The sequence below is a fragment of the Ostrea edulis genome, chromosome 2, assembly GCF_947568905.1.
Source record: "Ostrea edulis chromosome 2, xbOstEdul1.1, whole genome shotgun sequence".
Lineage (NCBI taxonomy): Eukaryota > Metazoa > Mollusca > Bivalvia > Ostreida > Ostreidae > Ostrea > Ostrea edulis.
Window position 1 is genome coordinate 71,929,913 of NC_079165.1, and position 26,947 is coordinate 71,956,859.

Sequence of the window (26,947 nt, forward strand, 5' to 3'; positions counted from 1 at the left end):
AATTAATTCTCGTATCAGTTACAGAGAATAAAAATCTTGGAAAAACATTAAGTTTTAATGATATATTTTTACTACAGATTACTTCGTTTACCTTATCAATTCAAGATATATGGCTTAGACGGGTGTAACTGATCAACAGCTTTTTGACACCCGATCCCACCTCTGGTATATTCAGGGGTCCGTGTTTGTCGTACTCTTGATTTTGTATTCTTTATAGGAGTTATGAGATAGATAACTGTTCGTTATTTTCTTTTGTTCATTTTAGTGTAAAAAGAAGGTTCGAATCCGAAAATTGCGGAATTCAAAAGAACTATAGCTCTTCTATAATATGGAAGTTTGTCGTTAGTTATCTCCAACGTTCTAACAAATTATACCTCTCTTCGTGGAAAAATGAATAAACGCTTGTAAGAAAGCATTCTTGCAAAATCGATTGCTTGCGTGGACCCAGAGGTCCACGCAGAAAATATACATGTACATAAGCGAATTTAAACGGGATGCTACAGGGGAAAGTCAGCTTGCACATTTACATACATGTTTTCAACGGAGCCAATCGGAACATCGTTCGCTCTTATGCGTGAAGTGGAGAATAACCAAACACTGTAATGCAGTTTTATCGAATATGTCATTTATTGAATGACATAAGGTAAGATGTTAAGTAAAATGTATAACAAACCATTAAGGGGGATCACCTGAATAAACAATACCTGCTGAAACATGTACATAGGTGTCAGGTAAAGTGTGGTCCCCCTTTGAGACTGACTAGAAAAATACATGTAGTGAAAGTACAAATACAAGTTATAGAGTACATGGAACATGCATACTTATTATACATAAATGAGTTAATCCTTGGAGGCGTCCAAACAATTGCGCCAGTTAATCCTTGGAGGCGTCCAAAAAAATTGCGGCTTTTTTAGATTGCAAATCAAACCTGCAAACCTTGATCAAACCTGCAAACCTTGATAGTAACAATATGCAACTCTATATAAAAGAAACTATTGCCAAAGGGTGGGTGGTGAGTTTTATTTTCACAGCACAATAACAGGCTTTATTATATACTTTCAATTTCATCTCTTCTTTTTTCTTTAAAAGTTTGCGGGCATATATCACACGATATATGCCCGCAAACATTCCGGCCCGCAAACATTACGTCACAATCAAATTTCTACGCCGTTAATTTTCAATTTTTTCGTGTTTTTCATCTTTTACTCATTTAAACCAATAAAGAAATTGTTAAAAATAAAATTATTGTTAGTTTCCAAATGAAATTGAAAGTATATAATAAAAAGGTTATAGACTTTGTACGGGAAATATGACGACCTCGTTTTTTGTCGTGGACGGACCTCGCAAGCTCGGTCCGTCTACGCGCCAAAAAACTCGGTCATTATATTTTCCCATACAAAGTCTATAACCTATAATTGTAAAGTTTGGAAAAGGACGCTTGGAAAAAGGACGCTATCTAAACAAAGAATTTTACTGGCTTAACGTAGACCGATACTCGGCCTACGTCACAATCAAATGTAATTGCGGAACCACCCTTCCGTTTTCCGTAATGTGATATTTTAACGATATCCATTTGATTTTTACATGGCGATACGAGATATGAATATCCGATATCAATTCCTTCCTGGGTGTTCTTATCTTCTTACATATGTATCAGTCAAATCTTAAGTTGAGATTTTGTGATCTGTTTTTTAAAGGGGGGAGATGGAGATGATTATACATGTAGCTTTAGAAAAAATATCGGTTGAAGAACAAACAACATTTTGTTGGATGAGGGTGTGTCAATTACATTGTACATGTCCGTGAGGCATTCAGTGTACATTGACTATTTATGTATGTAAAAGTTTCACTATGATCCAAATGTTCAACATATGGAATTGCGGGGCATCAGAAAGTGGGGGAGACATATGCATGGGAAAGGGGGAGGTCAGACCAATTCAGATTTCCACGAACATCATGATAATATTTCTTTTGTGAGGATCCGGGTTAGAATAGGTTCCAAATTATCATCAACAAATACATGGTACGCTCGCGTAAAAAAGAAAAGTTCACATTTTGCTGCTCCAGTGACCACAGATATCGTAGTTGTGTTCGCTGCTACAATGTTACAGATATTGACGCAAGCTTCAAAGATCAGCTGCAAATAATTTGTTTTATTTCACAGACCGTCATGAATTTGTCATTTTTTCCTCATCCTCTCTCCCTTTTCAAAATTATTGGGGCGGCATCTATTAGTTCCTTATTAAGATTGCATCTACTTAGACCGGCGTAAGTGGTGTACGTGGACATGTAAATGATTTCATGACCTGTGGAGATTCATATAAAACTTTTTCTTAGGATGTAAGTTATATCACACATTACACGTATACATTAATCATATAAGCAAAATCATCAAAATTCAGTTTGTTACTTTCGTTTTACATTTATATTGTGCAAAGCCTTCTCTAGAATATTTTTTTCAGATAAAAGTAAAATTTAATTGTAAACCACATGTATCTTATAATAGTTATAATTTAGCATAGTTCAAATTATTATCCAAGGTTGTAAATATGCTGAAACTTCACATGTCTTACGAAAATATGATAATGTATAATTTTTCAAGATTATAAGGGGGGGGGGGGGGGGTACTTGTTGTAGAGCTGATAGCTTCTAAAATAATGCGTCAACATATGATTTTCTTACTCAAATCCTTATTCTAAGATAATAATCTGTAAATCAAAAATAATCAATTCAAGGTTTAGTCCATAAAAATTAGAGAAAAGACCAATATTGACGTCAAATGGTATTTCCTACAGTATTTCCTTAACATGCTTGGGGCCACAAAGTATCAATTGTGAAAATATTTATTCCTATTTATTAGAATAAAATATTACATACCATTAAATAAAGGGTATATAGTCTATGTTGCTTATTACAGCCCATTTTTGGGGAAAATAATAATCATTAACAAAAATAAAGAGGGAGGAGTGCATTTTCCTTAATGTTGATGGGGTGTTTACTTTTGAGAAGCAATATCAATGAAAATAGCATGTCAACATATATATTTTTCAATGTCTATCTACTACTGGAATGTATATTCATCTTGTAAGGGCAATTTTTTCATGATTGAGTCCATTTCAGGCCGAATATAGATCTATCTTAAAAATCCGTACTATCCGACGGTGTAAAAATTTACAAATTTCTCAAAGCGGCATAAATTGAATTATCTGTTGATAATATTGTTTTATGCCTCCTATGAGAAGAAACCGTCCACGCAGTAACAAATAACCAAACACTGTAATGTAGTTTTGTCGAATATGTCATTTATTGAATGTAAATTGTTAAGTAAAATGTATAACAAACCATTAAGGGGGATCACCTGAATAAACAATACCTGCTGAAACATGTACATTGTGTACATAGGTGTCAGGGTAAAGTGTGATCCCCCTTTGAGACTGACTAGAAAAATACATGTAGTGAAAGTACAAATACAAGTTATAGAGTACATGGAACATGCATACAATATATACATAAATGAGTTAATCCTTGGAGGCGTCCACAAAATTGCGCCACAAGACCTCACACAGTGAGGGATTGACGCCAAGATACACTTTATGAATTAAAACCCTACAATATTGCACTGTAATTTACTTTGAGAGATACTATATATATCCAATGTTATGGATGCACATTTTGGGGCTGGGGTCGAATGGAAAACCAAAATGTAAATACAAGTAATGAATATTTTTTTCCAGTGAACATGACGTTATAAACTGCAGTTGTTGATCTGATGGACTATTAATGCGCTAATTTTTTTTTTTATGAAATGGAAAGGAAACAAGCGGGTGTTTCTTGCAGAAGAAACCGCTGTGAATAGTTAAGATTTGTAGTTATATCTATATTATTATGGGCTAGATCATTATTGACGTATTCTAGGAATGACATTTTGCTTTTATATATATATATATATAAAGCACTAAATAATCACAACTAGGTACTGAAACTTTTCGCCCCAGCCCGGGGTCGAACCAGCGACGTACGACACCCACTGCCTAGCAAGATTGTCAAACCAGTGCGTAGGTCCACTCGGTCACAACGACTTCCCTTAAAAGGAAGTTTTGTTATGCTCCTAAAGCGCTGCTTATACACACTGATGCAATCTCACACAGTCGCTGTGTCATTCAGTGTTTAAGATATTTTATAAGGAGAGTGGATCTCACTCAACATTAATATATATATATATATATGTAAATAAAGAATTCGGTATTTGATACAGTAAATACATCCAATAATAAAAGTCAAGAAACACAAAACTCGAATAACATTTCACTGTTAGCGCTTTCGGCTTTAATGCCTCTTCAGACAGTTATAAAATGAAATAATATTGCTAAGTAACGTCAACATATCACGACGTCAAACTCCCCGTCGAGGCCTCATTACGTCACCTACGAATAGACAGGTACAGAAAATTCCAAATCCGTGCAAAAATGTGGTGATTCACGTTGCGGTACATGCAATCATCTAGAGGAAGGCAGAGAAAAAATTCTTAAATGCGGCAAAAAATTAACACCAAATTCTAACATGACATGCAAATCCGAAAATGTAATATATTGTATGACCTGCCCTACCTGTAATGAAAACTATATCGGACAAACCAACAAACTGAACGCCCGAGTGCGCATCCACAAGCAGCAAATTCGCGATCCAAGTATCAGAAATTCGCCATGTTCCGAACATTTTGCCAATTGTGGTCATGGAGATTTCAACATATTTCCATTTTATAAAATGTATAATGACTGCGAAATTTCCAGAGTTACAAAGGAGGAATACTTTATAAAATTGTTTAATCCCAAACTTAATAGAAAATAACTGTGTAAAATTGAAACTACATTGAACTGAAATCTGTAATTGATTTCCAAGTTTTGTCTAATATTGTGTGTATTATACCGCTACCAGTGTAATTTATTATGACGTCACAAAGGACAATTACTTACGTCGTGATATGTTGACGTTACTTAGCAATATTATTTCATTTTATAACTGTCTGAAGAGGCATTAAAGCCGAAAGCGCTAACAGTGAAATGTTATTCGAGTTTTGTGTTTCTTGACTTTTATTATTGGATATATATATATATATATATATATATATATATACGCATTTTAAAAGTTTATGTATACGTGTACATGCAGATCATACGAATGTAGAAAATACATGCCCAATAAAATCAAAATCGTTTGACGCTTATTGTAATACATACTTTCTGTTCCTTCGGGCACTAACTATCATCGCTCTACTTCAGAATCAAAAGTAAATGCGTAACCGCGCTTCCGTTTTCCAAAATGTGGTATACCGTATTTCAACAGTATCCGTTTTGTTTTTACATGGCGATATTCAAAATATCCTGTTTCAATTCCTTCCTTGGCACTCTTATCAGTTATGACCAAATCTAAGTTAATTTTGTAGAATGGGAAAGTTAAAGATAATTCAAGCTTTAGAAAAGAATCGGCGCGAAAACAAAGAGAACATGAATGACGTTTCGGTGGATGAGGGCGTGACAATGCTATTGTATATGTTCGTGAGGCATTCAATGCAATTTGGCTATTCATCAGTCCACGTATGAAAAACATTTTCAATGAGTTGAGTTAATGCACATTTTCTACAATATATGGAATCACGGCGGCGTCGGAAAATACGGGTATCATTATGATGTAGGAAAAAGTATGAAAAGGTATCATTGAGGAGACGAATTGGAAAGGGGAGGGGGAGGGGTGTCGGAACAGTGTCGGAACAGTTCAGATTTCCATCAGCATCTTGATAATATCATTTCTTTTTGTCATTAACCCGATGATGCAGTATGATACAAAATATTTGATTTTATGTGTTTTTATTTACATTGTATGTACACTGTACTTATACATGTAGATAGCATTCTCTCTACAGAGGGCGCGTTATGCTAGCTTCATTTACACCTCTGGCAACGCTTGGAATCACGTGGCAATATCATCACAGGATATTAACAGTCATTCTTGTTTCCTTTGCCTTTAGAACTTCTGGCAACAGGTGATACATCAGAGAGAGAGAGAGAGAGAGAGAGAGAGAGAGAGAGAGAGAGAGATGTAAAACGTGTAAAGTGGGGACAATTTTTAACCATTTGCCATTTGTGAGGACAGAAAGAGCACAATGAGGACAAAAGTCTGTCCTCACAGTTACGTCCCCATAAACATGAACCCACAGCATGTGAAAGATGTAGATACAAAATATTAGATTAGTGAGGACAAGTGGTGTGGGGAAGTGTTCTTAATATTCTCTCTCAAAACCATTTTTTTTCACAATTCGAAAGAGAGTATTAAATAAACTTTTTATAGGTATCCCCATAGTATAGCTATACCTTACACAGTATATTTTTACCTTTACAATAACATTTAAGAAATGAACATCACTTTCGAGCTGTTCATGGTCAGTATGAACGGATTTGGATTTGAGACGAATTTGCCTCGAATCCAAATCCGTTCATAATGACCATGAACAGCTCAAAAGTGATGTTCATTTCTTATATTTATATTCATTTAGTAAAACAGCCTTTGTTTACATTGCTTCTATTTTGTTGCATAAAACGAACTCCTAGCCTCTGTCACAGTAGTTATTGTGACGTACGTCAATAAATGTACATAGACATGACGTCACATTTCGTCTCACTCTGCCTTTTATCAACATTGCAAGGTGCACTGTATTTTTGGAGGTAGGAGACCGCAAGATTGGGATGATAATCCACGTAAGTTTACAATCTTAATCCAAAGGTGTGACTTGCGAGATCTTTGAAACAGTTGTTCTATTTTTTCCCCAAATCATTACGCTCTCTCAGTCGCGTGCTTTAAGCTACAGTTCATAGTCAATGTGAACGGATTGTGTCGCGCGCTGAAATCGGTTGGTTCATAGAGGAAAATGCGATTTGTAATATAAATATTTAAGCGTGTATTCTCTTCTAGACATTTTGAGGACGTCCTCACTTAACAGGTTTCATCGTCTAAAGAGAGAGTCTTTAAAAATAAAGATAAACTGTTGTCAAACATAAAATGCACATATAAATGATCCTAGTTGATAAAAAAAACTTTTGTAACCGAACAATAATTTATAGTAAAATATCTTTTGTTCCTCGTATATAACAAAATGTGGTCTGAGCGAATAATAAAACTTGAACCTGAACTTGCGGTTGAACTTTAGTGTCTATAAAACAGTCATATATACACAATCAATAATTGTATCGTAATTGTATTGCATTCAGACTAGATTAAAGCTGAGACGTAAAATAATTTTAGATTTACAAAGTGTAGATGATAAGTAATTATTATAATCAGCACAACAAAAGTCAGTAATAGAAGGATAAAACTGTGAATTACTTTTTCCAGTGAATAATTTTACGATTGATAAAATGTAAAATATGATGAAAATTAGGATTACCAGAACAGGTCTAGAAACACAATATATCAAAAAGATACCTAATTTACAATATAATATCTAAGGTACACACACATCATTAAGCCTGCGATTAAAAAAATAACAAAATGCTGCAAATTATAAAATACTCAAAACAGATTATAGCTTACCTATAATTATTTTTCTCCTTTTATTTTCTTCCTCTTTGGTCCTCCTCATGCACCCCATTCCCACTAACGCCAACACATAAAACTGCAAAATGTTGGCCACTCTCGGAAGGTCGATAACTCTAAAATTTAATACAGATGTTTACAAACATCCAAATCGAAAGTAGAAGATGGCCGAAAAAACACCAAAGGTATTATGATTATAATTCATTTTATGCAAATTCTTCATGCTTTTCTCAGGGAGGGGGTTTGAAATTCGTAAATTTAAGAAAATGGTTTGAATATTTTACGAATATTTGAAAAGCTGTACCTGCACAGCAGCGACTACTCAAGACTCAAGAATAAAGAAATTCTTGTAATGAGGATGTCCATGTAATAAAAGAAATTCAAGTGCCTCGTCAAATTTCTGGTTTAAAACTCAACTTAGAAATTCATAAAGTGGCATTATCTTATAATGTAAGAACCTGAGACAGATTATTAAAAAAAATCAACCAATATGTTAACCACGGTACATGTAATTCTGAATCATTATAAAGATCAGATAACTCTTGTCACGGTATACACTCAAGTGATTTTTAAAGGCCCATTTTGGGTCCGAATTTCGGCCCTTTACCCTCCTAAAAATTGCTATTTCCCCCCAAATTTAGCTTGCATTTTTCCCAATAATTAAATTATGAAAGGAAAACGTATTTGAAAAAAAAATAAACATTCGATGTGAATTATGTGAAATAAAGATAATACAATATTTGATATGATTTTGAAACCTATTTACGATAAAATTGATTTTTCCCAATTTGAATGAAATGTCCGACAATTTTTCCCAATTCGAAAGCCACAGGAAACCTGTAAAATGTAGAAAGATCACTGACACTGCATTGATTTTTATATTATTGCAGTCATGTGTTCAGAGGCATTTCACTGGACGGCCTTCCTCCAATAGTACGAACCTCTTCATTCGTGCATGTGTAGTTATAAAAGCGTTTATTGAAATAGGGAGCGAATGCGTTAACTTAGAAATCATGGTCAACAGTGGCACAGTATCACTGTGACATGGAACATGTTGGGAACAAATTTAGTCTACGCTTTACAATGGCGATATTTGTTTTGGTTTATTTATTGATTTGATTCTTTAGACATTTGTTTTTACACTGTTTTATTTTACGTGCACTGGTTTTACCGGGTCCTCGCCCTTGAATTATTAATGACCCCTGGGGACATGATGTGAACAAAATTGAATTTACGCTGTATGAGTATTTGATATTGTATGATTATTCACCAAACTGAATCACTGAACTATAAAAGAATTACATGATATATTTTTTTATTTTAAATTTTCATTTGCTAATGACAGAATTGTGTATATCTGTACCATGTTCATATTCCTGACCAGGAGAACAATAGAAAATCTATTGTTTCCGCAGACATCGACTATTTCTTGAATCAAGGGGGGTGGGAGTGGTGAACGAATAGTAGTAAAAGACAGGTGTTATTTCAAAATACCAAATATGAATTAAACTGCAAAAAAGTAGAGACACTTTCTGTAATTGTGAAAAAACGCGAAGAAGATATCCACAAATTAGTTCTAACTTGAGCAGAGCTTCTCAAAATGTCTATTTCTTTCTTAAATTATAGACCAAATAAAAAAAGACAAACAAACAAGATGCCCATGGGCCGCATTGCTCACCCGAATCAACCTGGTCCTGTTGTTTTTCAGAAGATGGAAAATAAGATTTTTCTACCTTCTTTATTCCCACGAAATACTTTGAAACCATATCATGGTCCCACCAAAACCAAACGGGGTCATGACCTAATCCAAACTGAATCCACACAACACAGGGGGGGTTCTATATTTATGTATCAAGTAAAAGTTTAGCCCCACCCTAACACCATGGTCTATATTTTACAAGAAGAAGAAAATATTTTCAATTTTTCTCCATACATTCTCATGTAAAACTTTAAATCTGTTTTGTGGCCCAAACCTACCTTAAGACATTGATTTGAAGAAACTTGAATCTGCACTACCTGCTGATGCTTGCATATTGATACATGTATGATAATCCTGGCCCTGCTGCTTTTAATAATAAATTTTCTAAAATTATTCTTATGTAAAACTTTGATCCCCTATTGAGGCCTAACTCTAATTGAGACACCCCCCCCCCCCCCCCGACCAGGATTTGAATAAATTGAACAAACCCAATTCTGCACTACTGAGATTGCAATCAATAACTGATATGACATATATGATTAATTATAAACTCGTTGGTCTTGAGGGCATTCTTAAAAGGGTTTTCCCTATCTTTTCCAATGTAAAACTGGATCCTTTATTGGGGCTCCGTTCTATTCCCATCAATAAAGATTTGAAAAACTAGAATCTGTACTACCTGAAGATTCTTGCTTAACTCGGACCTGTTGTTACTGAGAAAAAGATTCTTCCTCATATATCCCCATGTTAAATTTCTCTCTGTTACTGTGGCCCCACCCTATCCGCAGGGGCCTAGATTTGAACACATTTGAATCTACATTCTTTAAGAATGCTTTCACAAAAGTTTTGTCTTTTTCTGGTCCATTAGTACTTCAGATGATTTTTGATATATACCACTATATTTTCAATATTTCATAATAATCTCCCTTTGAAAACGAAGAGACACTTAATGGAAAAAATGTAAATCTGCTTTATTCAGTGATGCTTATGACAAGATGAATTGAAATTGGCCGAGTGGTTCAGGAGAAGAAGTAAAAAAAAAATGTCTATAGTCTAATATAAAACTTCATTCCCCATTTGTGCCCCATCTTACCCCCGATACCATAATTTAAACAATCTTGAATCTACATTATCAGAGGATGCTTGCACATTCCATGTAATATGATAAATCAAGGCCCTGCTGTTGTTGAGAAGATTTAAAAAGATTTTTCCTATATCCCCGTGTAAAATTTTGTTTCATCTCCTATTTTGGTCCCCTCATACATGTACCAACGTTGGCCATGATTTGAACAATTTTGGATCTACAGCCTTGAGGGAAGCTTTCACATAAGTTTTGTCTGTTCTTGTCCAGTTTTTCTTGAGAATATGTTTTAAAGATGTTACCACATTTTCAGTTCCTCTTGACTATCTCCCCTTGAAAGGGGTGTGACCCTTCATATCGACAATTTTGAATCCCCTTTACCAAATGATGTTCAATGACAAGTTTTCCATTGATTCTACAGAAGAAGTGAAGTATGTATAAAGTTTATGGTCGGACGACGGACAATAGGTGATCAGAAAATATCACTTATTTACCTTGAACCTACAAGTATATAGACATGACACAGCTTGACTTGAAATACATTTTTGCTTACTTATATTTTTCAAGCAAAGCATGGATCAATCCCACAGCGCTGAGAATCCTATTCGCCTACTTCTGAATGATCCCAAACTATCGGATATGAAACTTGGTCTGCCATCTGGATATGTCAATGTTGCCCAAACACAATATTCAATCCTCCTATCGGACTTAGAAAAACTCAAAAAGAACTACCCAAAGAAGGTTTGTGTTTATCTTAATTGCTAATGTATTCCGTGGCAACCATTTGAAACCCGCGTGAATGTTGAGGTAATGATTCAAACATGTACAAGTCCGGCTCAAAATTCATAAATGCCTAAAAAAAAAATCTGATTCATGTGAAGCATATTGGAATACTCTAGTACATGCATGTCTAAGCAATAGTTTTTATTATGTTCCCTTTGAATTTAACATCAAGGTAATGAATAATTCTCCGTGTTATTTATGTATTAAAAGTAAAATCGGATTCGCGCCATCATCGGAATGGCAGCTGCGCACACGTCTACCTAGCTCGTCCCAATAGATGGTTTTCCATCGAAGCGATTAAGCAAGAGTTATTTCCCATTGGCCGCCATATTGTAGGTTAACATGCCCGGATTCCTTCATTATTCAACCAAAATCAGCCTTGTTATTCTGGTCACTGAGGTGGAGATAAACTGTTTTTCTTATTAATATACATTTGTTAATGCATCTTTTACTTCATAATTGCAATATTGCAAAGATTTCCCCCCATATATTTCTGCCTTACATGTTTGAAATTGGTTGCCTCAAGAGGAAAATCCACCAGTTTGACCTACAACATGGCGGCCAAGGGGAATAACTCGGGGTCAAAATACGTCATACGAAAACCATCTATAATGTTCAATCGGGTTGAAGTCCGAGGATATAGCGGGCCAATCAATAACGTTCACAGTTCATTTGAATAAAGGTTTCGGGCCAATCTTGCCGTATGTGCGCGCACATTGTCCAGCTCAGAATCTGATGGTTTGCCTTTCCTTTGCTGCTACATTAATACATGTAATGTTAACACAGGCTGCAGCAGCAGAATTTTGTCTGACAGTTAAGATTTCATTCAAAATGACCAACTGTGAGAGGAATTTGTGTTAATCGCACTCCAGGTCATGGCGCAACTTCCACTGAATCTGAAACATTCAGTGATACAATTGTCTACATAAAGTTCATGTACACGACGGTAAACTCGAGCTCTGCATTACTAAAGTTAAATGTGGACTCTTCGGAGAACAAGACCCGTGTGCAGTTTTGGCGTTGACTCGGGCTCTGTCTGGTCACGGCACGTGGTAATGTCGTGATGCAGATTTAATTGTAAGGTCTTCTGCAACAAATCATGTCATTTCAATATTGTGGATACTGTTCTAAGATGAATATGCACTGTACCGATCATGATGTCATGTCCAATCATTTGTCTCGTTGTAGTCGCAGCAACCTATTCTGTAAGTGACGTACCATATGCACGCTTGTTGACGTGGCGTTGTCAAAACTGTCGATCAGGTCTGGGGTGATCATTTATTGATCCTGTCTGACGATACCGTCGCAAAAACCCGGCGTATTGCGTAGGAATTGACATTAAAACGTCTTCCTACCTCCCTCTAACTAAAGTTTTTTTTATCTCTACTCTGCATTCATCCGCATAATTGTTTTATCGCGGCAAAACTCGTTTATACATGTACCTCAAGTACATTAGTTTGAATAGCGCCCGGAATATTTCGTGCAATACTACTCACATCGTGTGAACGCAAATACGACAAGTAGTGCATTTTAAAAGATGAATGGAGTTCTATCAAAACTATTGTTGTAAACATTTGTGTTGCGTTGTTAAGGTAGTACTCTACATCGTCATAATGGCTGACTTCCTGTAAAAACATGGATGAAAAAATCGATATCAGCAATATTTGACTTTTCCTTTACAATTTCAATACCTAGCCGAGTAGCTCAGTGGGTTTGAATACCGACTGCTGAACTGTAGGTCGCAGGTTCGAATCCAGCAGGGGTTTTAATTTTTTTCCAGATTACTTTCTATTAAAACTGTATTTTTTGACAAAATAAAGTAAATTTGAAAATTTTCATCTTCAAAATATTGTTGTACATATCCTCCACTTTTCATCCACATCAAATTTCTCTGGTGTAGCATACCTCCTTAAAGCAGAATAATCCGAATCTGAACACAAACACAGTGTCTAAGCATTCGAGGCTTCCTATTTAGGGCTTTCCACCTTTCTGTGGAAAGTCCTATTGTTATTGTTCTGTTTATCATTATTATTTTCCTGCCGTCAAAAAAATTTTTCGTCTTAAGACTTATCGACAAACTTTATAGTCCATCATATAGTACTTCTTAAGAAACGAATACAGTTCACCCAACGTAATTGAACTTTGACCCCTTACGGAGTTATTGGACCTTTCGCAGAAATCATTATTATCGCTTGTACTTTTTAACCGTAAATGATAGGAAGATGAAACCTTTTCTAAAACATAGAGGGTAATTAGTTGAAGCGAAGAATTTAAAATGAAGGGATTCGGTGTCCCCTAAAGAGAGTTAATGACTCTTTATGTTTTGCGATTTATTCGTAAAACATGTCGAACTTGAGAACGGTTTGTCGTAGAGACATGGGACCAACTGGAATAGGATCGGTGACCTTGAAAATTAGGTCAAGGTCAAAGGCCAAGGTCATCAGAAAAGAGGAAAAAATAGCACTTTTTATACTCTCTTTCCTGCTTAAGATAGCGTTGAAATATTATATGGGTAAGTATTGACTTCTTGATTGGTTTTGATAGTATGCATTACAACTTTGAACATTGACCCTCCTGTGAATTTCGGAGACTCGCATCGAAAACCTTGTTATCGCTACTCCTACTTAATGGAATGTCATAGAGAAAGGAAACCTTCGCTAATGAATTCACAGTAAAACCCTCTTGCAAAGAAAAATTAATCAAAGGGATACGAAAACCCTTAAGCATAGTTATTGCCCCTGAAAGTCTCCAATATCATTATCTAAGCCTATAACTTTTATATTAATATAGATAGGGACATGGGACCACTTGCATTAAGACCTTTGACCTTGAAAATGAGGTCAAGGTCATCGTGAAAATTATTAATTAAATTTTCAAGGTCGTGTTGAGTTTCGTACACAATCTTAAATATTCTTAAATATCTTTTTTTATATCATTGTAGGTGGAAAGCCCTCTAATTGTTCGCGAACAATTAGGATTACTAGTTGTATGTCTGTTTATGTTCAGCAGCCAAATGAATTTACTGAGCCCCTCTCCACTTCAATTTCAACTCGTGAATTTTAACATTTGATTTGATTCGAATTTTAACATCTAGGCAAGAATTTTGAAATGAGTCTTAAAGTGGGCTTCTCATGCGATACCCGTAATGCACCATTGTTGAGGCGGATTTTAAAAGTGTGCGATATACTATGCTTTCTCAGTCCTACAATATGACACAGTAATCTCTTGAACATTTTCCAAAGGCAGGATGCAACCTCTGTAATCATACCTAGTTGTCCGCAGTACATGTGTATTTTTGCCTATATCTTTGAAATATTAGACGTATATCTTCTCAACCGATTACAACTCAATCATTTTTATTGTGCTCTGTTTTGCCAATTACATGTAATAACGATGATTTGCTTTTCCAGGTATTCTTCGGTATCTTTTGGAGGTTATAAATTAAGCATCTGCGCAGTTCTCAAAACTTCTTAAGAGTAATAGACAAACTGTTCTGACTGAACCGGTATTTTGGACGGTTTGTTTTAAGATAAGATCTAATTCCTTCCTCTCCTTATGATGATTGAAGTCTTTCGAATTGCACATGGACTAGATTGAAGTCAGTTCAGTCTTGATAGACTATTATACGCTTAATCAGAAGGAGGAAATTAATAGGTTATTAAAGTGTATTTTAATCATTATAAATGTACGTGGGGATCCGGGTTAGAAATAGGTTCTCAGTACGCCTTGCTTGTTGTAAGAGACCACTAAATGGGGCGGTCCTTCGGATCGAACCGCAAAAACCAAGGTTCCGTGTCACAGCAGGTGTGGCACGAAAAAGATCCCTCCCTGCTCAAAGGCCGTAAGCGCCGAGCATAGGCCTAAAATTTTCAGCCCTTCACGGGCAATGGCGACGTCTCCATATGAGTGAAAAATTCTCGAGCGGAACTTCAAAGCAATATAAAATACCCGAAAGACCCGCGTCTTTCACTTCTAATGTCCGGTGATTCGCGAAGACACAGCCACTATCTATGCTATACGCCGAATATTTGAAGAGAAGCTAAGATCGAGAATGGAACCCGGGACCTCTATTGCACAAGCATTTCTTATACACATGTGATATGGTATTTCCGTAATGTATTTTTGACCAGCAATGTACAAGTGTGTACCATTACATATTTTTTTATATATCTGCTACTTATATCAGCACAATTTATGTTATATTCTTCTATACTTATGTAGTTGAAAATGTTAGAAATGGACATCAAAGAGAAACAAAGAGACAAGAAAAAGATTTTACAAGATGAATTTACTCATAATCAACCCATGCATGGACTTGTCAAGCTGTTAACAATGCTAGATGCTCCGGAAAAGGCATGGGATGAGCTTCAGAAACTTTTGAATGCCAAATATTTTCTAGAGCAGGTAAACAATTGATTGTTTATGCATACTTATACATGTACTATTTTATGTTGAATTAATGAATAAAAACGAATTAGGATCAATGATTACTTAGTATGGCACCAGAGTTAACGACACTTGCTACAAACAAACTTTTCTCAAAACTGGTGAAAATGGAAACTAAATTTATATTTGTATAAGTAAGATGACTACAATTTGGAACATACATGTAGAGTTATATACAATGTACAAATGTATATGGAGATATACAATGTATATGGAGAGGTAATGAACAAATGAAGATAAATCCTAAAACAAGTACAAAATTAAGAGAAGGACAAACACGGACCCCCTGGATGACATAGATGGGATTTGGTGTCTAGGACGAGTAAGTAGCCTCTGTCAACCAATAACACCAGCCGTGAGCCCTATATCTTAATCAGGTAAACGGAGTAATACATAATCAAAATCGGTATGCATGTAAAGAACGGCCTAACAACTGGTATGAAACATTTGCCTTAGTGATAGCTTGTCTTTTCAAATCAGATCATAAAATGTCCATAAAATTTTGCGAAATGCTGACCTTTAACAAGGTTGTTGAAGCCCCTGTAATATCAACTTATTTATCAGTAGCTTGTTATATATTCAACTTTTGAACATCATAAAAATTTACAAGTCCCTTATTCTTATATAGGAACTTTATGTTTGTATACTTATTAAAACCAAACTAAGCCAAAAATATATATCAAGCCATGCATTTATCTATATATAATTTGTATATAGTGGCTTTAATCCATTGTGAGAGTATTACCTCAATTGTAACTTGGTTTCCCTTGGATTGTCCGAAACAATTTTAAAAGGACAAATCAGAACCATTTAAAATGCTTCACCTTTTTATAACCTGCCTCTACTATAAATATAAAAGTCTGAAATAAAATTATGGGTCTTACCTATAAGTCGTTTTATTTTTTGTCATTCTCAAAACTTTGAAGATATCTGGTGTGAAACCTGTACAGTTGTAAAGATTCCTGTTATCATATTTGCAAAATTCTATCATAAAAAAAACTAATATTTATATTTTTAGGGTGGTGCTGCAAATTCCGCTTCAACAACTAACAAATCTATGAAACAGGATTCAAAGGCTGACCCAAACACTGACCGTGGCGGTAGTCGAAGTGTTGGACTGCCAGCGTCAAAATCTGTGTCACACGTACATGTAAGTAACATGCGTTACATCATCAGCATTTTAAATTTGCTGAGATTTCTCGAGTTCGAATCTTGGCTGAGTCAGATCTAGATCTGGGGAGTGTTTTGAAAAAATAGTTAGTGAGAGTTCCTGCACGAAGGAAAGTTACTACTTGTAGTATTATTAAAGGTCAAAAGTGATATCTTCATAAATCTGATAGGCTTTGAAGAAAATTCGCTATATACATGTAATTGAATATGTAAACTTTCAGAAAAATTACAAACTAGTACTTGGCTATATTTTTTCTGTGATTATACTATATTTACATTTTCCAACTGTATTCTCCGTGATAAACCTTTTACGCTTCAATGTGTTAATTTCCCCACAACTTACAACTGGATGTGAATTTTTCACCTCATACATAATGAAAGGTCAGAGGTCAGGGATTATGGAAATTAACATGGAATGGCATGTGTATGTATTTCAATTTCTATTGGGCAGCAGTTTTGATATGTCGAGTTTATATTTTCATATTTATTTCAAATATGAATATAAGAAATACATATCTAGTTTGTTTGGGTAGTTTGTAGTTAATCACCTCACATACCCGGCACACAAGGCAGTGATTCCTTAAATAAACTTACTACCAGTAACTTTAATATAGAGAAAATCTATCAATTGTACTTTAATTTCCATGCTTTGCGCTAGATATATACCGAAGAATATACTTCAATTAATGTGAAATAGAATTTTATTTTCTTAAAAATGAATTAAACATTTTGTGTTTGCAATTCAATATAAGCTAGACGCTTATAGTTTCTTTAGCTCAGTACGTGTTATGTACGCTAAATTACTGGTAAACATGATCCTAGTTTTTCATAATTAAAGACAGGCCTTAACTGATGTAGATGTACTATATTTAGAATATTTCATCTGTTGTTTTACCTTCTCTACAGGACACACGTGGTACCCCAGCATCACCAAGTGTCCCTGACATTGGACGTACATTTCATGGTCTCACTGAGGACCAAAGAGAACACATACAGGTACGTACAAGGAACGTGGAGGATTCTTTAAAACAACGGGTGCAGTATTTGTATAAGATTTTTAAATTGGAAATGAATATATATCTTTTATGCAAATTGACAGTCTCTGTAAATGTACATCGACTTACGAAATCAAAGACTTAACTGTAAATAAAAAAAAAATGATTGTCTGTCGTGCATGCAATTCTCTCTGTAAACATTGCATCGTTAGACATTATGCATGTCAGTAGCTGCAAGTCAATAAGAGTACCTTTAACAATGTGAAAATTTAACTTCGATACAACGTCAAGTACAGATATAAATTTTTGATAAGAGTGTAGTTTCTAGTCCAAGTGTAAAAAAAGTTAAAACAGACAGGGGAAATATTTCAACAAAATACATCTCATTATTGGATTCGCGACAACCACAAAATACTGTTGAAGAATTTTTTTTAATGTAGAACACATCCAGACAGCACTTTGATGCTGGAAATTTAGATGAAAGACCTATCCAACAGCTTATTTCGAAACACAGAGACGTAAAAGACTCTGCACATGCAAAGAAGGAATACCAAACCTTAGTCGATAATCAGACAGCATTGTATAAGGGACAACCGATAAAGGTAAGGAGGTACTTACGTCAGTGAATTCATCCTGTAGACGGCCATACAGCAAATCCGCACGCGTATAACTCACTTTCCTGTAATTCTAGCATGCATGGGGAATAGCTTCAGAAATTGAGGATATAGGAAAGGAACAAAGGGAAAAATCTCCCAAATTGTTCGGATTTTTGGAGAACGCGTGGAAGAAGATGAAAGAAAAATCCCCGGAATCAATTAAAAAAGCCGTGGCTGAATTTATTGTATTAACAAGTATTGCTGAGCAGCCAAAGAAATCAGCAGGGGAAAATACACATGTAAGTCTACACACAAAATGAAGTGAGGACATGTTTCGTTTAAAAGCCTGTGGAACTTTTTCAGAATAATTTTAAAGCATTCTTTAAGGATGTATGCTACACCAGAGAAATTTGATGTAGATAAAAAAAATGGAGGATATGTTCAACAATATTTTGAAGTTGAAAATTTTAAAATTTACTTTATTTTGTCAAAAATTACAGTTTTAGTAGAAGGTAATCTGAAAAAAATATTAAAACCCCTGTTGGACTTGAACCTGCGACCTACAGTTCAGCAGTCGGTATTCTAACCTACTGAGCTACTCGGAGAGGTATTTAAATGGAAAAGGAAAAGTCAAATATTGCAGATATCAATTTTTTCATCCATGTTTTAAAAGGAAGTCAGCCATTATGACGATGTAGAGTACTACCTTAAAACAATTTGACGTTTACCTATTCTAATAAACATTGCACACCGTTAATTCATAATTCAGGTAAAACATGACAGTGCACACATTTATTTGCCATGTCTCTGAGCGTATGCTACAATGGCCAGTAGCAAGGGAGATAATGTGTCATTATTATGTATGTGTAATAACTTCATGCAATATTAGCTTAAGCGTGTACATGTGTACTGCTCATTGTTTACAAGAGCAGAACCTCGGTTTTAGCTATACTGCTTTTGTATAAAGAATAAATTTGGATAAATCCAAATAAGTCGTCCTACATATAGATGTACTAGTATAATTACAGTGTATGAATACTATCATGAATTAATCATTAATATATGATATACCCTCTTCTTTATGATATGTGTCACAAATGTTACATGCATGTAATACCTTAAGAAGCGTGTATGCTTTTGATGATTAATATAAATTACATGTATCACAGTTTCAGTGCTGGATTACATACCGTAGACTTGGCGTGTTTGTATATTGCACTTATATTACACAGGTAATACCACGCTCTTCTGTAAAAAAAGAAGATTGTGCTTCTGCATCGATGGTTGAGGTTCGTAAAAACCCGTCGCAGTCAGAAAGAATGACCCCCAGCCCAATAGAGAAAGTCTTGAAAAAGTATGAATTAGAACATGGAAAATCAAAGGAACTGGATAAAGCGCGTGGTCAATTCAGTTTATTGGTAAATCGGGATAATAACTTTAAAAGGAAGTTTCCGGAAAAGGTAAGTCAGGTTTCGTCTTTTGAAAATTTGACTGAAATAATTTGCAATGATGAACATAAAATAACCTGAATCCAGTGGTAACGATATATCTATCTGCATGTATTCTTAATTTCGTCATAAAAATCGGAAGTAGCTAAAATGCAGGTTTTTATTAGATACCTATATGTCGGAATATTGCCTCCCATTCTTGCAATACTCCAAATGATGAAGTCGCAGACTATTCGTTTGTTATAATTTCAACCATTCAACACTTAAACCTTATCGCATTGCAGTATCTCGAGTTACAAGTCTTCGTCGTTGACCCCGATGAATACCCCTATAGCCCTTACCAATGTCTGTATAATATTCTACATTCCATGGGTAAGAAAGACCCGTTATATCTAGAGGCTTGGAAGCAATATTTTCACCTTGTAACATCGGACCAACAACATATAATAGCGGAGCATTGTGGACAAGTAAGTATGCTGTTATTATTTCTTACACAATGACTGGAAATTGTTATGTTGCATTATCCATAACGAATATCTAAATTTCCGAAATTCACATTACTCTAGAGTTATTTTGTGTGTGTAATTACAGTAAAATGATATTTTTGTTGGGTTACTATTCAATATAATTTCTGTAAAATCACATTTTTGTAGAGGTAAATGTTTTGTGGTCTGAAGAAAAACATTGTGCAAGTTATGCACTTGGTTGGATAGTTGTTTTGTGTGTAGTAGCTAGCTGTTTTTATGTTCGTGTGAGTTTGAATTCCTCATACGACGAAAACATCGAAACTTAAACTCCCACAAAGATACGTTATTTGTCATTGCGCAATAAGAATAACACATCAGATTCCAAGAAAAAATGTATGTGATGATATATTATGACAGATGTTCAAGACCGTGTATAGGAAAGAGATCGACTCCATGCTTGTGCCTCGAAAGTCATACGAGGAACTGCAAAATGAACTCGTGGAAAAAATCAAACAGATAGAGGAACTCACAACACGGTATGTACTGCAAATGTTGGACTAAATGCAATCAACAAGAACAGAAAATATGTGTCGTAACTGTAAGGACCATTCAAATTGATAAAAGTACAGTGTATACCCTTAGAGCGATTCAGAAATAATGAAATTTAGACTGGAAATCACTGTTCAGCATCATTAACAGGAATAGAATTTAGGTCCACCAAGAATTTAATGTAAGGGACGGATTTTTATTCGCCTCTCTATGTTCAGTGGAAAATTTTGATTGTGTATCTTTATTATGTAAAAGAATATATTTAGGGAATGTAAAAACGCCTATGTACATGAAATCCGCTGTCGTTTGAGTAATTTTACAATTTCTTTTTATTCATGGACATTGACTAATGGAGTAGAAACGTTGTCGTGTCTGAGAAGAGTTCGTTGATTCAATGTTAGATACATGTAGATATTTCTGAAGTCCGTAAGTGTTTGCTATTTTGTAGACTTAGTAAAGTTGCAAGTCAACAACTCACGACAGGTAATCCTAATATAGCCGATCTCAGCGATAAACACCGCCCAACTAAGATTGGGGAGCTGTATAGTGAATTGTATGACAACGAATGGTCGGAGGCGTTTGAAGTGATCAAGACCCTGCGATATTCTAACATAAAGGAGGAGTCCGAGTCAGATTATTATGAGGATATTCTTGGAACCCTGAAAGATATTCTGATGGTAATATATTGGAAATTATATCAATTGTCCTAATACATATTACAAAACAGGATTGCTCCATATACATTTTAAATATAGTTGGTTTTTTGGGGGTTTTTTCATGTCTTATTGTAATTTGTTCCTGTTACTTTTTTGTCTCGTGTATAAAATGTTTATACCGATGTACTGTTAATATTTTGAAGTGCATTTACTTGCTAGTATATACAATCGGACACATACATATGTACACTGTAAATGTATATTTCTGTAAAACCATTGGGCCAATTTCAACCAAACTTGACACAAACCATCCCTGCGTAAAGGGATTTGAAGTTTTTCAAATCAAGGGCTATGTTTCCTTCAAAAGCGAGATAATTTTAAAAAAGCATAAATAGAGTAGGGTAATTTAGAAACCCTCTCAAAAACCACTGGGCTAGAAAAGTGGAAATTTACATGAAAGTCTTCTGACGTAGAGTAAATTCAAGTTTATCAATTCATTACATGCACCCCCCCCCCTCCCAAGTTGGGTGGAACCACATTAGGCGATCAAACTTTTATATGAGAATGTACAAGGAAGCATAATATCAATGACAGTGGGGCCATGATTGGTCATTTAAGATATGCAAGCAGCCTCAGGTAGTGCAGATTCAAATTTGTTCAAATCATGACCTCTGGGGGTAGTAGGAAACACAATAAGAGATCGAAGTTTTACCGAGGAATTTATAGGGTTACGTTTTTAGTTTTGGAAATCTTCATCTCAAAACAACAGGGTCATGATTAGTCATATTAGTGTGTAGTATCTTCAGGTAGTTCAAATTCAAGTTTATCCAATTAGGGCCCCAGGGGTACGATGTTATCACAATAGGAGATCAAAATATTATATGGGAATATGCAGAGAATTGATTGAAACAGAGTATGTCCAAGTGCAAACGTTTCAAAGTTGTGTGGATTTGATTTGATTTGTATGCCCCCGCGACTATAGTTGGGATGCATATTGTTTTTGTCTTGTCTGTCTGTGTCTAAAACTTTAACCTTCATCATAACTTTTGATTGGGGAGTGAAACAACTTTCATATTTCATATGAACATTCCTTATGATATGACCTTTCCTTTGCCCATGCGCATCTTGTATCAAACATTAAATGACATTGTAGTATCACATTTTGCATTTATACAGGCAGCTTACGAGTTCTCTGCAGAAAGGGCCGATTCACATCTACGACACATTAAACATGCTATGATTAGTTCAATAACCTTCGCCAGTGAAGATGAGGTAAAGTTTAATTCTTCTTTTGCTTGATTTGGCGGTCGGTGTTAGTACATGTACAGTTTTATGTACAACTGCATTTGGCGTGGCTTGGTTCCTTTCGTAAAAGGAATATATCTTCATCAATAAAATAAGAACTGAACTGCAATTTTAAAAAAAACCCAAAAAAACAACAACAACAGAATGGCATTGTTATGAATGCTGAATATTTTCAAGAATATCGGTGACTCATTTAACAAATCTAAAGCTGTATATTGTCAACGTTCACTGTTCAGTTTCTTTGCTGGAAATAAGGATGTGATCGTGGTCAGGCTTGGAATTTGAATAACGTATTTAGCAGAGCATCCACAGCTAGTGGTATTATCAAGCTTTAGCACAAATGCATCCTTAGTATATGTAATGTATATTCATGTATTCAACTCTGATATATTGCAACAAAAATTCTCATCAGTGAAAATACAAATACATGCTTTTTAATTCGACTGAAACCTTACGGATACTTAGCTCGTGAAAATGTGATACATTCTAGATTACACATACATGATAATAATTCCAATGTTATTTATTACAAGTGTTTTGATTGGACAAAAATAAAGCTGAACAAGAGTTTATACATCAATAAATCCGAAAACGCGATGTATTCATACACGCCTGAAAGCAAATAACATAGTGCAGGGAAACTATTCAAATTTTTGCAATTGTTAATGAAGTGAATGAATTGGAATTAAAAGAATCAAACATTCTTTTTGAAGAATTTATCGATGTGTAAACTCCGGCCATTTTACTCACAAACTTAACATAAAAGTGCTGCGCACTTTTATTCAGTTTGTAAGTAAAATGTCCGGAGTTTACACATCGATAAATTCTTCAAAAATAATGTTTAATCCTATAATATTATAAAACTATACTACATTTTAACACCAAAACATAACACTAACATACATTGCCTGACAGCCAGCCGTGACTGCTGGACGCCCGTAATTTATTGTATTCTAAATACACAATTCGCAGAAAAACAAGGCGTTTTCCCATATACAAAAATTAAGATAACCTTCCAACTCCATATACAGAATATGAGCAATACATAAATAACAATACTTTTAATTATACCTCAAATCCCCTCTATATAGCATCAGGGCAGGCCAGGAAAAAACTAGAAATAAAACGATGAAAATCGCAAAAAACTCTAGAAAACCTGTGTCCGTTGCCAAGTGCTGCTAGATGCAGGGGTTTGTGAACGGACCTCACAACTTATTTGTAAATGTTTAACCTTTGCATGGCATGGATGAAAACATAAGATTTAATTATCCATTAAGTTTCGTTTATCTCGTGACGAACGGCGGCTAGAAGTGAATACCTGAATTGCAGCTCGAAAACCTGTTTTTCTAACTCGCATTATATTGGCTAATAATGGATCATTCCATTCTACCTGTACAATATACTGTACCGTCAATACAACATTTTCCCACTATTACTAACGAAACGCGGGAAAATATAATTATATTTACATTTCCAATGTTTTTACTAATTGAAATTATGACGATTTCCTTATGAATGTGAATAATGTGCGTATGGATGTTGATGAATATAGTTTGACTATTTTAACGGCTGGAAATTCCGACAGAAATGAAAGTAAAATGTATATTTTAAAAAAATATTTTCTTTTTTCTTGAAAATACAATACATTAGAGTATGAACAGCAACATTTCACGCCAGCGTACTTTTCATGAAGCGCGTTAGCGCACGCTGGTGTAAAGCGTAGCAGTTCATGCTCTCATGTATTTACAAACATGACATTTATTTCTTGAATAAACATTATTCGAATCTGATGAATGAATTATTTGCATAAGGAAATGAAAACAGTATTATCTAACTAGGGAAAGGTGTTTGCTGTCATATGCATGTACGAAGAGGAGGAAATGGTGTTGATGTAGTGACTGAATTACTTTGAAATGATACCAAGATCATTTATTATTTACAATGTTTCTACGAAATATTCGAGGGTGGTTTAGTAATATATATTACTTTTGATTATGTAGTCAAAATCCAAAAGCATGCGGTGTGAACAGAAAGAAACGGAGTATGATCGACTGGTGACAGAGCATGCCGTAAAGTACAGAAAAGAGGCAGCTGTTTACACTGTCAGGGAAGCCTCAAAGGTTAGGACGATGCCTAGTCATGTGTTGTCTTATAATCATATATCTTGTTTTCTTATATTTACATTTTCTATGTGGATTTTCCTTCGATATCTTTACCAGGCCTGGAGGTTATAAAACTTTTACTGTACTTATACTCAAACTCAGCCATTTTTGTTTTGAGTATAACTGAACAAGCTCCGAAACATACTTTAAAAAAATTTGAGTATGTACTCCATTTTAGTGTGAAAATGATTTTATAACAGTTTTATAACCTTCACTTTTGAGTATAAGTGCAATTTAGAATACAGAGGTTGAGTCTGAGTAAGAAAACATGTTCAAAAAAGTTTTATAACCTCCAGGCCAGTTGTGATGCTAGCTATTTCCTCGTGAATGCAATGCGTATGAATCTTGATAAATATAGTACGGTCTATCATTATACGGTGAATATTCCGACAGAAATGAAAGTAGAACGTATATATATACAATAACTTTCATTTTTGAAAATGCATGAGTGTATGAATGCAATGCTTCATGCCAGCACAATGTGCTTCATGAAGTATGTATGCATTTTTAAAATGAAATTTATTTCTTAAATATATTTCAGTGCACATTTATTTGGACAAGAAGAACATTGATCAACTTGTTTGGGTTTTTTTGTTGTTTTTTTTTGTGCCTCTGGAGTTCGAAGATTGAGAATGTTGATTTTGTCCTCTCCGTCAATCTGCGATTCTGTCAGAAATGTTAACCTTCCTAACAACAATTCTGTCAGAAATGTAAACCTTCCTAATAATGTACTAACGAAGTCAGACAATCTGTTTAAAACCATATCTTTGACCCGCTCCGATTATCTGATGTCGCTAATACATTATTGGAGCGGATCAAAGATCTGATTTTAATCAGATTGCGAAGTTAGAGGATTGATATTTAGAAAAATGGTATTAAATGTATGAGAGCGTTTTATCATAACAAATAGTCACTCTTGGGACAATTCGTGTTTATCAAGCGCATCTTACTTTAATTTTGATTTATCTTGTGCATTATGATAATGTTAATAATGACTTAAACATTTGCAAAGTCATTGCAATATTATGAATGATTGTAAGAGAACAGATTATTTAAGAATGTTAATATCCATATTTACATCTTCCTCTAGGTATTCCAACAGACGCAATTGCAACGAGTTTTCAAGGAGAATTCCAAAGATCCTCAAATTGTTGCTTACATTGATAAATGTGTTGAACTCACGTGGTATATGTGCATTCAGGATCCGCCGATGCATTTGCATTGCCTTCACGAAAAGGACACAATATCTAGAGCCGAGTTTGCTTTTCATGGACGGAAGGGTAAAACTACTTCCGTGTGTGTCTGGCCAGCACTGTTTCTGTTCAGAGACGGTCATCTTGTGACCAAAGGACATGTCTTACCAGAACCATGAACATTGTCTTTCGCCTTCTGGAATTTGTAAATCTATATGACGCCAGCATTACTGTTCTTATGCGCATTGGTATACATAACCTTGAACATGTTCGTAATGTTGCATTATAACAAAGAATTGCAGATAACTAAGTATGTCTTTTCGTTATAAGTATTTTTTTTCATAGGCAGCTTGACCGTTTGTTTAACACATGTCTAATCATATATGTATCAATGACCTCATAAACTCCTGAATATTTATAGTATAACTGTGTAACACATGTGACGAATTGCATTTAAAATAACATAATATACGAAAAAAATTTTATTCTATTGCGCCATCTTCATCCCACTACAGCGTTTGTTCTTCCCAATTAAACATCAAAAAGTGATTCCCATTAAATGAGTGGTAGAAGTTATATCCGGCGCGTATAGAGAAGGGGTGGACCGAGGATCTGAACACCCCCACCATTGGACCCTCTGCAAAACTTCGTTTAGGGCGAAATCTATTCCATGGGGAAAAGTTCTGGATCCTGGATTTATGTACCTGCGGTGCTCGCCCGAACGGCAGCACAGTCAACATTCTTGAAACAGACGTTATCATGCAGTTTTAAAAATAAATTTTACAAAAGGTCGGTCAAGAATGGGTATATGTA

The 26,947-nt window shown here is 34.9% G+C and overlaps 2 protein-coding genes across 4 annotated transcripts in view; one reads left to right on the forward strand and one right to left on the reverse strand.

Moving 5' to 3' along the window:
* LOC125680691 (uncharacterized) overlaps positions 1-7,658 on the reverse strand; it is a 29,267-nt gene extending 21,609 nt beyond the window's left edge. For both annotated transcript variants that reach the window (XM_048920408.2, XM_056157161.1), the window contains exon 1: positions 7,585-7,658. The gene's annotated coding sequence lies outside the window, so the exon portion shown is untranslated. The remainder of the gene's footprint in view (positions 1-7,584) is intronic.
* Positions 7,659-7,717: 59 nt separating this feature from the next.
* Positions 7,718-26,444, forward strand: LOC125678320 (uncharacterized). 2 transcript variants are annotated; one of them, XM_048916697.2, is made up of 14 exons: positions 7,718-7,772; positions 10,932-11,105; positions 15,369-15,551; positions 16,612-16,743; positions 17,670-17,759; positions 18,199-18,360; positions 18,450-18,653; positions 19,587-19,814; positions 20,087-20,269; positions 20,687-20,805; positions 21,267-21,495; positions 22,651-22,746; positions 24,780-24,899; positions 26,032-26,444. In XM_048916697.2, the coding sequence occupies exons 1-14, from the start codon at positions 7,752-7,754 to the stop codon at positions 26,311-26,313; spliced, it is 2,223 nt and encodes a 740-aa protein (XP_048772654.2). In that variant the 5' UTR covers positions 7,718-7,751; the 3' UTR covers positions 26,314-26,444. The 2 variants fall into 2 exon arrangements, with proteins under 2 accessions (XP_048772654.2, XP_056013137.1); XM_056157162.1 differs by lacking the exon at positions 18,450-18,653.
* The last annotated feature ends 503 nt before the right edge of the window (positions 26,445-26,947 follow it).

Excerpts from the sequence above, each read along its gene's own strand:
- LOC125678320 (XM_048916697.2), top strand. The coding sequence starts at position 7,752 with ATGGCCGAAAAAACACCAAAG. Across the intron at positions 7,773-10,931 it reads TGGCCGAAAAAACACCAAAG|CAAAGCATGGATCAATCCCA; the intron begins GTATTATGATTA and ends ATATTTTTCAAG. Across the intron at positions 18,654-19,586 it reads CAGCAGGGGAAAATACACAT|GTAATACCACGCTCTTCTGT; the intron begins GTAAGTCTACAC and ends TATATTACACAG.